Genomic DNA, 13,299 nt, shown 5'->3' with positions numbered 1-13,299 from the left:
GAATGTCAACACCACAACTTCGAACATCGACATCACAATCTTGAACATCAACATCACAGTCTCGAATCTCGAACATCAACATCACAATCTCGAATATCTACATCATAATTTCGAACATCAGCATCACAATCTCGAACATCAACACCACAATCTCGAACATCAACAGCACAACCTCGAACATCAACATCACAATCTCGAACATCAACACCGCAACCTCGCACATCAACATCAGTCTTGAACATCAACATCACAATCTCGAACATCAACATCACAATCTCGAACATCAACAGCACAACCTCGAACATCAACATCACAATTTCGAACATCAACACCACAACATCAACATCATGCCACTGTTCATACGACAATGCTATTCATTTCATGCAGTACCGGTTATCTAGACCCAGTTTGACCCGGCTCAGGGGTATAAGTGCTACGTACGTCTGTTCTCTGCACGTGTTGTGGGTACGAAAGTGTCACTATTTGACCCATTAATTTTTCTAAGGGTATGTCCATTCACATGCATTTACTTTACCTAGTTTGTGTCCGAGTAGCAACAGCCATTCAGCCCTCATACACGTATTAAAATCACTTGGCTGCCTAAGTCGCAAATTTACCAGGAATTTAAAAGTAAAAAAAAATAGCCAAAAAGTTCACCATTTCTTATAAGCAAAAACGTTTCGGAGTCCAGCTCCATCGTCAGTTCAAAACCTAGAACACAGGTACAAACAATTAGTGGCCTAAAATTCATATTCAAACAATTCACCTAAACTTGAGGACATTAGAACTGAAATCGAAGATAACAGAAATAAAAATGAGATAACATGTAGAGAGGGTACTATATATTTACAATTTCTAGAGGATAGGAACTGAATGCAGCATTTGAGCTGGGTTTCTGTTTGAAAATATATAAAGTTATCTGTTATCTCATTTTTATTTCTGTTATCTTCGATTTTAGTTCTAATGTCCTCAAGTTTACGTGAATTGTTTGAATATGAATTTTAGGCTACTAATTGTTTGTACCTGTGTTCTAGGTTTTGAACTGGCTATCGTTTTCGGTTATAAGAATTGGGGACCTTTTTGCTATTTTCTTTACTTTTAAATTCCTGGCCCTCATACACATTTTGGCATCACTTTAATTACGTTAAATTTAAAGGTACTCGAACACTCCCCCTCCTTTCTCACTGCCATCGTACATAACACACGACCAACTTCTGGCATTGCGTCTACTCAGTATAATTGAAGAGAACCTTTGTCAGTCCTTGCGTCAGTAGTTGCAGCTCATACTAATTCCCTCTTCACGTAGATTTCTTTAACTTAATTTGCATCAAGTTCTATGACAACAACGTTTCTGGAGATACATTCGGAACGTGAGGATGACATTAAAATCAGGGCAATTTACTGCAATTCAAAGAGGAACGTAGACCATTGAATAACTTGAAATATCATCTCACAGCGGAAATTTTATTTTCCCGCATAATTTCAAAGAAGTTTATATTAAATGTGACTTTCAGCAAGGAGTTTTTCGATCATAAAAGTGCGAGAAAGTATTTTAATTTTATCATCATTCCTTGGTGACGGTGAGATACTAGAGTGAAACATTTTCCTTTAATTAACGACTTCGATGTCGGAGTTCACAAAGATTTTCTTTACTAGTTTTTCTTCGCACAGGCTACGGATGATGAAGTCCCATGAAGATAGCAGATAACATGCAAATCGTAAGTTAGCAATAAGTAAATTATAAATAGGTAAGAAATATATAGGGTGGGAAATAGATCTATAGGTAGGAAATAGAATAATAGGTGGGAAAATAGACCTTTGCCTCGCGTTCAAGGTATTTTTCAATGTGAAGAAAACACTATATTCAATGTGAAGATAATTCAAGACAACGTAGTCTCTAAAATTAGTTTAACATTGTAAATCCATCAACCTATATATGCATCAACTCACTTTTAAGATTACCCTAACAATTGTAAATCAGAAATCTGATTTTTTTTAATTCATTCACTCTTTACGATCACTAAGATAGTTCGATGCTCCCAGGCGAATGACGTTAAAAACGTTGATTTCGTTCAAAAAACGTCTAATGAACGTTATTTGAACGTCAAATATTTAGTTGCATTTTATTGCTTCAATCAAACTGAAGTCAACCCGTTAATGCAGAGGTTATTCAGACTTAGATATATACGTATATATTTTTTAATTTTCAGATTCAGATAATTCGGCCTAGGATTTTTTAGCTAAGCACGATAGTGTGTGGACGAAATTGATAACCTCACTGTACTCTAGCTCGGCGAATCTCGAACATGAATCCCGAATTTCGAACATCAACATCACAATCTCGAACATCAACATCACAATCTCGAACATCAACGTCACAATCTCGAACAGAAACATCATGCCATTGTTCATACGGCAATGCCATTTATTCCATTCCATGTACCGGTTATCTGGACCCAGTTCAGGGGTATATATAATTTTCGTACGTCTGTTCTCTGCCCGTGTTGTGGGTACGAAAGTGTCACTATTTGGCCTATTCATTTTTCTAAGGGTTTATCCATTCACATGCATTTACTTCACCTAGTTCCTGTCGCAGCTGCAACAGTCATTCAGCCATCATACACATTTGGCATCACTTTGATTACGTTAAATTTAAGGGTACTCGAGCCCTCCTATATCACTACATAACACACGACCAACTTCTGGCATTGCGTCTACTCAGTATAATTAAAGAGAACCTTTGTCAGTCCTTGCGTCAGTAGTTGCAGCTCATACTAATTCCCTCTTCACGTAGATTTCTTTAACTTAATTTGCATCAAGTTCTAGCCCATTATAATCACTTTACATCTACCATTAATATATCTGAGCACAAAAACTAATGAGGCTATTACACATTCTGGTCACGTTTATCTCAGCAATGCACGAATGTGAATGAGTTGCGACACGGAGGCTTCCTCTCTGTGGTTACCACATCTAAAATTACATACATTTACGATGCTTGATAACGAATCTCGTTCACCAAATATTTCGTTGCTTAACAATTAAACTGAAGATAATTATGCTATATAAATTTTTAAAAATGTTCCCTAGTCTTCTTTCAGAATGCGTGCAACTGATATCGTAATATTAAATATGTACGCGAGTGTCAGGCGAGACCATGCAAACATGGACTACTGAATGACGTCGAATAAATTCACTATCGTTTTTTAAAGCAATAAAACGGGTAAGTCTTCAAGCTAATTTCAACATTTAATTAAGGCAAAAAATTGTTATAGGCACTCATAACGAATTTGGAATTTTCTCTGCTCAAATTATAATGAACACAACGCGCAAATTCAACGCATGCAAGAATTACCCCAACGTCGCATTTTAATCAAGAACCTCTGATAATAACAGGCTTAAATCTCCAATGAATGGATAAGGTCAAAGTAATTCGGTTGTGGGTGAGGATTTTTGCAGCATGCTTGGCTTGGGCGACAGTTCTCAACGTAACGGGCCATTTCAGGGGGGACCGTTTCAGGGTCAAGATCGAATTCCGGACGCGGCTTGACAGTTGCAGTTCTTGTCAGAGATATTTACAGTTAACTCTTTGCCTAGCGACTGTTGCCCAATTTATCTGGTTATTTGATACCAATAGCATTAAAGACGGTAACTGAATTTATCAGGCCGTTGAATACGTACGGATCGCATTGAAGACAGTAACTGTACTTTTCAGGTCTCCACAAATGAATAGTTTTCACGACAGTTACTGTCCTTATCTAGTTTAAAGATACGAATAACACTAAGGATGGAAACTTTTTATCAGATTTTTGGATTCGGATATCATCGACGACGCTCGCCGTATCCGAGGACAAAAGACTTCGTTACATAACATGCTGGAGACTGTGCGGTTTCGGCCCGACAAAATATAAAAAATCACAATATTTAAAGATGCGGAATGCATGTTACCGAATACTGACGATAAATACAATGCTTTTCCCTATTCTGCAAACAAAATTGAAATTTACCTAAAAATATGCTTCCCCGTTTATTATTAATAATTTCCAATGTTAATTAATTTTCGTTTTTATGGATCGTGATAATTCCTGACACTCGCAGCATTTACCGTAGACGCGGAAGACAAAGCCGCCTTCTTCATATTGACGCAAGAGAAAAAATATATTCCTGGCCCTGGAAACAACAAGGAGCTTTAGAGAAACCGATCGCCGGGAGAAAATTAACCTTATTTCGGCAAATTAGTCATGAATATTAACGACGCAAGGGCGGAAAATAGCGCCTCTGTTGAATTGACGCCTTCAATATTCCAGCTCGGCCCCTCTCGCTTCCCGCGAGAAATTTTGGGAGAAAACAGGATTTAACCGGTATTTTCAACAGGATTTAACAGGTATTTTTAATAGGATTATTGCAAGGAAAAAGTTTAGGCTTATATCTCTGTTGAATAAAGAGGATACGCGAGTTTAAAAAAGAATGAATGGTATCGATTAATTATGACATGAGTATGACTCACGCTACACAAGACGGGACTTAAAATTCACGAAACAAAGACGAAGTTTGAAGCGATGACGAAAAATTGAACAAAATAAGTGATGTGAATAAATTAGAATTTTACGCTTAAGGAGCTGGGCAATGGCTGACGTCAAGCTGACATTTTCAAATTAAAACATTTGCCAAATGGGAAATTATGCGTTTTATTTATATTCAATTAAATTTAAACTTTCATTTCATTTAAATGCACAAATACGCTTTTTAGGCACTGCAGGAGATGATATTTTTAATTCCAGTCGTCCAAGCTGCAAGTTGTAGCAACCAAGATTTTGTTATAATTAGACAGTCAATTGTGACTAACGTTTCACAAAACTCAAATTCTGTTAACGGTAAAAACTCGAGAACAAATAAATGGTAGAAAACTCACAGTCTACCACTGTCGTCGAGAGCGAAGCGGTAGATGAATGAGAGCGAGAAGTACATCACTGAGTAGAGAAGTAGATCTGGCCAGATGAGCTTGTAGATGCTGCCTCTCCATCTATATAATAGCAGAAGAAAATCATATTAAACGTTTACAAATAATATTGTGAAGCGCTAACAAGCATGAAAAAAATGTAAATACAATAAATTATAACTTCATCTATCAGTTGATGGACAACTCCGTATTTATAGTAATCTTAGTTAGAGGACAATTAAAAAAATACGTAAGATGAAAGAAAAACAATTTAAGAACCATAAAGCAGTTGAGAGAGAGGCCTCAATAGTTATGTACATAATAATAATCAAAATGAAATAATACGGGCTAGATGAGAGGCGGATAATATATCGGATAAAGGATAAGTAAAAAATCAATTTATACGGAATAGATGGAAAATCATGGGTTCAATATTATTATTCACGAAGAAAAATCCATAAAATTTATGATTGGTCAAAACGAGCATGCATGACGAGAAAGAATGCATTTCCGTGACTTAATAAGGGCTTTAATCTAACTTTTAAAAGGCTCTACATAACACGCGTTTATATGAAAAATTTTTCTTCCTCGGAAAGTGACAAATATTAATTGCTGTGCGCTTGAATGAATAATACAGGATGACTACAAAAGAATAAAATAATAAATTAAACCAAAACAAGACGATTTCTCTTCCAAGTTGGAATAACCCTAACTATAATTATTTTATTGAAACTTTTATTACACAGAATGAAACTAGAATCACCAGCGAAATAGGAACAATTTAAAGTACTACCAATATATTTTCCAAGGGAGGAATCTAGTTCACAATTAACAATCTAAAAAATTATTCTCAAGGAGTTACTCGCCTGAAAAAATTGTCATAAGGGGTACTCGCCTAAAAAATAATTAGTAATTGGGATAACTCACCCTAAAAATAATAAGCTATAACAGGTGACTCGCCGGAAAAAATAATTAGTTTAAATGGGGCAACTTGCCTGAAAAAATAATTTATAAGGGATAACTCGCCTGAAAAATAATTAGTTATATGGGGTAACTCGCCTGAAAAATATTTAGTTCAAAAGGAGTAACTTGTCAAAAAAATTACTTATTAGGGATGATTTGCCAGTAAAATAATTACCGGCAGTTATATGGGGTAACTAGCCTGAAAAATTTTGTTTATAAAGGGTAACTCGCCTGAAAAATAATTAGTTATAAGGGGTAACTCGCCTGAAAAGTAGCTTCCAGAAGCACCCAAGTCCCTTGCAGTCCGCGACCTCATGTGTGTAGGTGACAGTCATCGTGCAACTGACAGCAATTTATTTCGTAACAATTAACTTAAATTAAATTTTTTTCACTCTTTGATTAGATTGATGTGTAATCCTCGTGAGAAGTTGAAGCTGGAATTTTCAGTCAACATTGCTGGTTGCAGTAGATGAAATAAGATGGTCGAGCAGAAAATTTCGGTCCACAAAAAGAGGAGTTGAAGAAGTTTTTTAATGAAAATTTACAGGTTTGATTTCACTGATGAATTCAGAAAAAATTCAGCAGAAAATTTCGGTTCATAAAAAAAGGCGTTGAAAAGTTTTTTCATGAAAATTTACAGGTATGATTTCACTGAAAACGTAACTTTTCACCTGAGCGCTCATTTACTGAGCGGCACTTCGAGAGGAAATTTCTCCCAAAGAAAGAAGATATTTCGGCTGTACTTTCCTTGCTGATTCTTAAATGTACGGCTCCTAAAGCTTCTAATCTATCCGACCTTCAATTACCCATTCAACGCTAACTTAGTGTCGTGTGCCTTCGATTTCCACTATAGCATTCAACGAATTCTTTGTTTTCTGTATAAAAAGTTTCTTTAGCACAACCATATTTGATTAAATGGTAAAACCTCCACGCGTCTTCACAACATAAGCATCACATTTGGCTGGAGTAAAAGTTAAACTAAAGCCAAACTTTTAAGCGGATAAGACATAACTCAATCTGAAAAGAAAGGAATCGTGAAAATAACTTTATATGTTCGATGATTGAACGCAATTAGCGCCGGTTTTTATCAATCGTACATGGACAATATGCTCCATACCTGCGGGAAAAGATAACTAACACTATCCCTGAACAAAAATAAATATAACTCAGTACTCACTGCAGTGAGTCACAGAGCGCGCATTTTCTCGTCGACAAAAACTTGAGGTAACGGAGTCACGGACAGACGGACGGACAGACGGACGGACGGACATGGCGAGCACAATAGTGCATTTTTTTCATAAATGAGAAAATGCGCTAAAAAGATAAAAATGTAACATGAAAAAAGGTAGAAGGTAATACGATCCTTAAATCAGGTGCAGTGGACTCAAACACGGGATAAAGAGGCCTCACACATGGCGTAGAGGCATCAGTCATGACAAAGAGGCTATATACTCATGGCAGGCAGGCCCCGCAAGTGGCAGGGAAGTCCTACACATGGCAATGATATACCCAATACATATCAAGTAGGTCCCACTTATGGAAGAAACTTAGAGAGAGGCCCCGGACATGGTGAGGGGCCCCACACATGATAGCGATGCCCTATACATAGCAATGATATACCCAAATATATCAGGTTGGTCCCACTTATGGAAGAAAGTAAGAGAGAGGCCCTTTTTGCATGTTTCAATTCAAGTTTAATTTAGCTAGTAAAAAAATGGCATCATTTATAAAAAAAAGTGGTCTAAGTTACCCCATTTTACGGTATCAATTTTGGCCGGTCTCTATGGTTCGCTATCATTTTTTGCCATCGTTTACAAAATAGGACCACTAGCTGATTAAAATGCAACGTCGACGCTCATGTCCCGAATTAAATGCCATCAATGATGTAAAGATATGCATTAATTGAAGAGTTATTGAGCAGCAATTTATTGAATTTATCGAGCAGCATTATTGAATTTATTGAGCAGCATTATTGAATTTATTGAGCAGCAATAATTATGACATATTGAGCAGCAATTTATTCAATATTGATGCTTCGGTCCCTCTTAGCAAGGACGCAACCAATTGCAAGAAAAGGCCCTAGATACAAGTGGGGAGAAGGTCCCACACGTACATGGACAATATGCTCCATACCTGCGGGAAAAGATAACTAACACTATCCCTGAACAAAAATAAATATAACTCAGTACTCACTGCAGTGAGTACTGAGTTATATTTTTTTTCATTTCTGTGTACTGCCTCACTCTACAATTAAGTATGCGGCCATGTGAAATATAAAAATTAAAATATCAAAAAGGTCCGAAGTTGGCCTTTTCTAAGTTGATCAAGAGTAAAACTTGGGGAAATTTCCTAGACAACTTGACTGCGCAGAATATTTTAGTGATAACTGGTCAATTGATCCAAATTATTTGGCATTGGACATAATTTGAGCCACGCAACCTTATATATATCTAGTCACACAAGTATTTTGTATATATATATATAGTCACACAAGTATTTTGTATATATATATAGTCACACAAGTCTTGTGTGTATATATATATATATATATAGTCACACAAGTATTGTATATATAATCACGTAAGTCTTGTATATATAGTCACGTACGTAATTAAGTACCGTATCGTGATTGAAGACGAAGTGCAGTGCAAAATAAAAATATCACCACTTCCGTGTTCAAGGAACGCGTACGTCGACTGCAGTTCTTAAAAAAATTTGTCCTATATGACAAAAAAAATTTGTCCTATATATCCAAAGTAATGCGCGAGACTTTGTTCAAGTAGCTCAACAAACTCAAGCCATTGAATGGGTCACACAGACCCACTTTAGACGTATCACAGCTACCTCCGTTGTGCGTTCGTGCTGGGGGTGGTTAAAAAGTGGGTAAATTTTTTACAATACAACTTGTTAATTTTCCTGAGTGTATTCAGCACGGCGTTCAGCATAAGTATATACCAGTAATTTATATGATCAGGTAAAAACCAGTAATATAATGAATAATTTGATTCCTCGAGAAACAAGGCAGCTGACCATGACAAAGATCATCCATAAAGTGCCAGTCGACATTCTGAAGAAAATAAAGCAAAAACACGGCACAGAAGCGATCTTCTGAATCAATTAATGCCATATGAACGGGGAAAAAACTCGGGCCGTTTGCCCAGATGATTTCATACATTAATTAATTTCTTGATTCTTCGTCATCTTCAAGGCATCAAATTTTCATCGATGACCTCGGCCCATAAGCATGGACTAGATTGCGAAACCCAACAATCAGTTTCGAATTCAGCCGCAAATGAATGCTAACCCGCAAATGAAACTGCTTATATGAATGAGACGCGCATGCGAAATTGGGTTAATATTAAAATTAAATTTTTTTTACCGCCATTGAACGGCAAATTATGACATACGTACAGCTAAGGGTGAAGCCATTAGTCTACGAGAAGGCGCTAGCGGGTTATGTTGAACGTCAACAGGTCAGTAAAATGCATGTAGGACGCTTCATGTTTCTCAATCTTAGAGGCCGCTTCCATAAATTCAAATGCTTATATTTCTTCATATATTACTCGGACGATACTTTCTCTTCCTAGTTCCGGTTTGATAGCTTATGACCCGAAATAAATGATTTAATACATGAAACGTGTAATGTCATCATATACTATACGACATTGAAATAATATACAGCAATGAAATGATCGTAAGTCACTGGAGACCCCGCGTCAACAATTTTATTCATCTAATAATAACAATGGCATCTTATCATTTTGGGGGGAATTAATCCCACAATATCCACATAATTATAATGCATTTCGCAAGCAATCGCAACTCTGATCGCCGCATATTCACAGTCGACTTTGACAAACACTAAAAAAATGAATTCGTCGTATTGTCCAGATATCGACACACTTTCTACACTCAGACCTGACACCATACTACCTAACAAAACTTGGTAGATCGATGACTATCGATCCTACAGAGGGACTATAAGTGCATCGCTATTTGGACAAAGTGCCACTCATTTCTCTGAGCGAAGAGTAAAAACAATGGCAGGACTTGGCGGTTGACGTAGCAAATATTTAACTTCGAGTCTGACGATGAGGCGAGGCAATTAATCTTGTCTTCACGGCCAATAAATTGCAGTGACCGCCCAATTCGTTTTATATTGCGTTGACGAATGCCTTTACAACTACATTATTTAGGAACACATTGCGAAAATATATAAACATTTGCATTCATGATATCATATGAAAGCGCAACGCATCATTTAAAATCCATTAATCTATCTCGTTTGTGAAATTGATTTTACATAAATTTTACCTAAATATTAATAAAACTCTCCCCCGACATTGACAAAAATTAAAAAATTCACTCAATCAAATCCACTTGAAAATTGAATGCACATGGCTTAGTTTTAAGAAACACAGGAGGCGTTTGAAGGCGAACATTTCGATGCACACAAAACATAACCGCGTCGTCACAGTCTGACGCAGGCGTCACTGACAACGTGTCAAGTTTCAAGTCGGATTAGCCTTCCCCAGACGTCGGAGAAAAAAAAGGGATATTGCTCAAACTTCGACTAATAAAACAAATTAATATTAGAGCTGGAGTTCAATGCATTATAATGACAATATTGCAAAACGGCACCAATATTATTCTACCATATTGATAACATTCATTCCTAACAAGATTATGAGGATGATTGGACTGCCAGAAGAAAAAAAAACATCTTTTCTTCCGCCACGTGGTAAACAAGTTAGCGGCAACAACGGAACAGCCTCCAGTATGCGGGGTCACGAAAAGGACAACTGGCGCCTGCGCGAGTAAGTCGATTACCAAGGCGTGACAGGTGACCTGATAACGGGTGGTGAAACGTGTCACCCGTGAGCAGCCAAACGGGCACCCGTGAGCAGCCAAACAGGCACCCGTGAGCATCAAAGCGGGCACCAGGTTGCAGCAAAGCGGGCACCCGTGAGCATCAAAGCGGGCACCCGTGAGCATCAAAGCGGGCACCCGTGAGCATCAAAGCGGGCACCCGTGAGCAGTCAAACGGGCACCCGTGAGCAGTCAAACGGGCACCCGTGAGCAGCCAAACGGGCACCCGTGAGCTATCAAACGGGTGCGCGCGAGCAGGCAAACGGGGACTCGCGAGCAGCCAAACTAGCACACGTGAGCATCAGAAAGGGCACCCGCGAGCATCGAAACAGGCATTAGTGAGCAGCTAAACTAGCACCCGTGTGCAGTCAAACTAGCACCCGTGAACAGTCAAACTAGCACCCGTGAGCAGTCAAACTAGCACCCGTGAGCAGCTAAACTATCACCCGTGATCAATCAAACGTTCACCCGTGATCAATCAAACGTTCACCCGTGAGCAGCCAAACGGGTGCCCGCGAGCAGGCAAAAGGGTGAGCATGAAGGTCTAAACTGAAATTTATCCTGAGCCAAAACAGCGGCTATCATTGCCCGGCAATACGGCGCATTCACAGCTGACAACAGCAACTTGTGAGCAAAGAAGCGGTGGATCTCTGCCAAAACTGGGACATAATGCAGTCTACTAACGCGCGTACGGGGGCGTACGGTGCTCAGTAAAGAACGCTTTTGATCAGCAAACATACGTACAAAGTACGCTTTTGAACAGCAAACATGCGTACAGCGTACGCAGTTACAGTGCGCGAAGGTATGGTGCACACTAGTACTGTGCATACCAGCATGATGGAAGTTAGTGCAATTTGACACCCTTAAGTTTACTAACAATTTCAGTTTCATATTAAAACTCAAACTTCACTATAGAATGATCGAAAAATATGATGATTTAGCTCATATTTTTTTCATATGAAAAGATAACGAGATTTTCGCACACATTACGTAATGCGTATTCGCTAACATGGCAAATTTTATAATTTTTTATTAACCATCAGATTCCATTCTGGCAATTAACTTGCATGAAATGCTTGCCTTGCGCATTTGAAACGATAATTAAAGTTTCAGCGAAGGTGAACGCAGTCTGAATTACCAGAACGTTGTAACGACAAAGTTGTTTAATTCATTCATCAAGTAAATAGATGTTGGCTCAAACCATCACACTTCAAAAATCAAAGTAAGAATGTGTGAAAACCTTGAAACCTTTAATCCGATGGTCTCGTAATGCCACCGAAGTTGGCAAATCGGTCAATAAATGCGAGTTTGATGATGTCAACTGGTATAGCTGTAATATTAGTAGGTAGTATATTATAATCAATTTCTTGCTACTGTATAAGCAGGCAATTCCTTAACAGAAACCTCACTCTTGGATACCAAATACAACACAGCAAAGCATGCCATCGCGTGTTCAAGTTTATCGGTTTAAAATGAAGATGAAATAATTTTGTTAGAGTACACTAAAGAAAATGTGAATTGAAAATAATTGATACCCATGTAAGATAATCATCACACCGCTGTGGTGATCCTTCATCAAATCCTTACTTCATCAGACCGAATCCTATAGTACATATATTCAGAAAACCTTGGACACTGTGAAGAGAAAATACGGAATACCCATCTGTATATCAATGCAAATTCATTAGCGAATCGCTATTCAAGTCACGAACTAATCGTACCAAGATGCAGATCATCGTTCAGTTTCCTAGCTAATTGACAATCACAATTCAGATCACGAAATAATCCGGCCAATTAATATTCAGTTAACAAATTAATCCTGTCAATCACCATTCACTTTACAACCTATTCAGGTCAATCACCATTCAGTATATAAACTATTCCAGTCACCGTTCACTTTAAAAACCAATCCTGTCAATCACCATTCACTTCAAAAACTAATCTTGTCAATCATCATTCAGGTCACGAAATAATTAAATGAAGATGAAATAATTTTCTTAGAGTACACTAAAGAAAATGTGAATTGAAAATAATTGATACCCATGTAAGATAATCATCACACCGCTGTGGTGATCCTTCATCAAATCCTTACTCCATCAGAACCGAATCCCATAGTATATTCAGAAAACCTTGGACACTACGAGAAAATACCCATCTGTATATCAATGCGAATTCATTAGCGAATCACTATTCAAGTCACGAACTAATCGTACCAAGATGCAGATCATCGTTCAGTTTCCTAGCTAATTGACAATCACAATTCAGATCACGAAAAACTAATCCTGTCTATCACCATTCTCTTTACAAGCAATTCCAAGTCAATCACTATACAGTATATAAACTATTCCAGTCACCGTTCACTTCAAAAACCAATCCTGTCAATCACTATTCACTTCAAAAACTAATCTTGTCAATCATCATTCAGGTTACGAAATAATACTGCCAATCAGTATATAGTTTACAAACTAATCCTGCTTATGTCCATTCGGGTGACGTGTTAATATTGTCTATCACCATCTAACCCATAA

The 13,299-nt window shown here is 37.7% G+C and overlaps 1 protein-coding gene across 1 annotated transcript in view; it reads right to left on the bottom strand.

Moving 5' to 3' along the window:
• The window catches only part of LOC108682376, a 32,005-nt gene extending 25,528 nt beyond the window's left edge, over window positions 1-6,477 (bottom strand). The window contains exons 1-2 of the mRNA XM_018171526.1: window positions 6,167-6,477; window positions 4,913-5,023 (exon numbers count right to left, since the gene is read on the bottom strand). Of these exons, the coding sequence (XP_018027015.1) occupies window positions 4,913-5,023; window positions 6,167-6,237 (182 nt within the window). The 5' untranslated portion in view covers window positions 6,238-6,477. The remainder of the gene's footprint in view (window positions 1-4,912; window positions 5,024-6,166) is intronic.
• Window positions 6,478-13,299: the final 6,822 nt, after the last annotated feature.

Source organism: Hyalella azteca, unplaced genomic scaffold (genome assembly GCF_000764305.2).
Source record: "Hyalella azteca isolate HAZT.00-mixed unplaced genomic scaffold, Hazt_2.0.2 contig15428, whole genome shotgun sequence".
Classification (NCBI taxonomy): domain Eukaryota; kingdom Metazoa; phylum Arthropoda; class Malacostraca; order Amphipoda; family Hyalellidae; genus Hyalella; species Hyalella azteca.
Note: the sequence above shows the minus strand (reverse complement) of the source record. Positions and strands in the feature narration are given on the sequence as shown.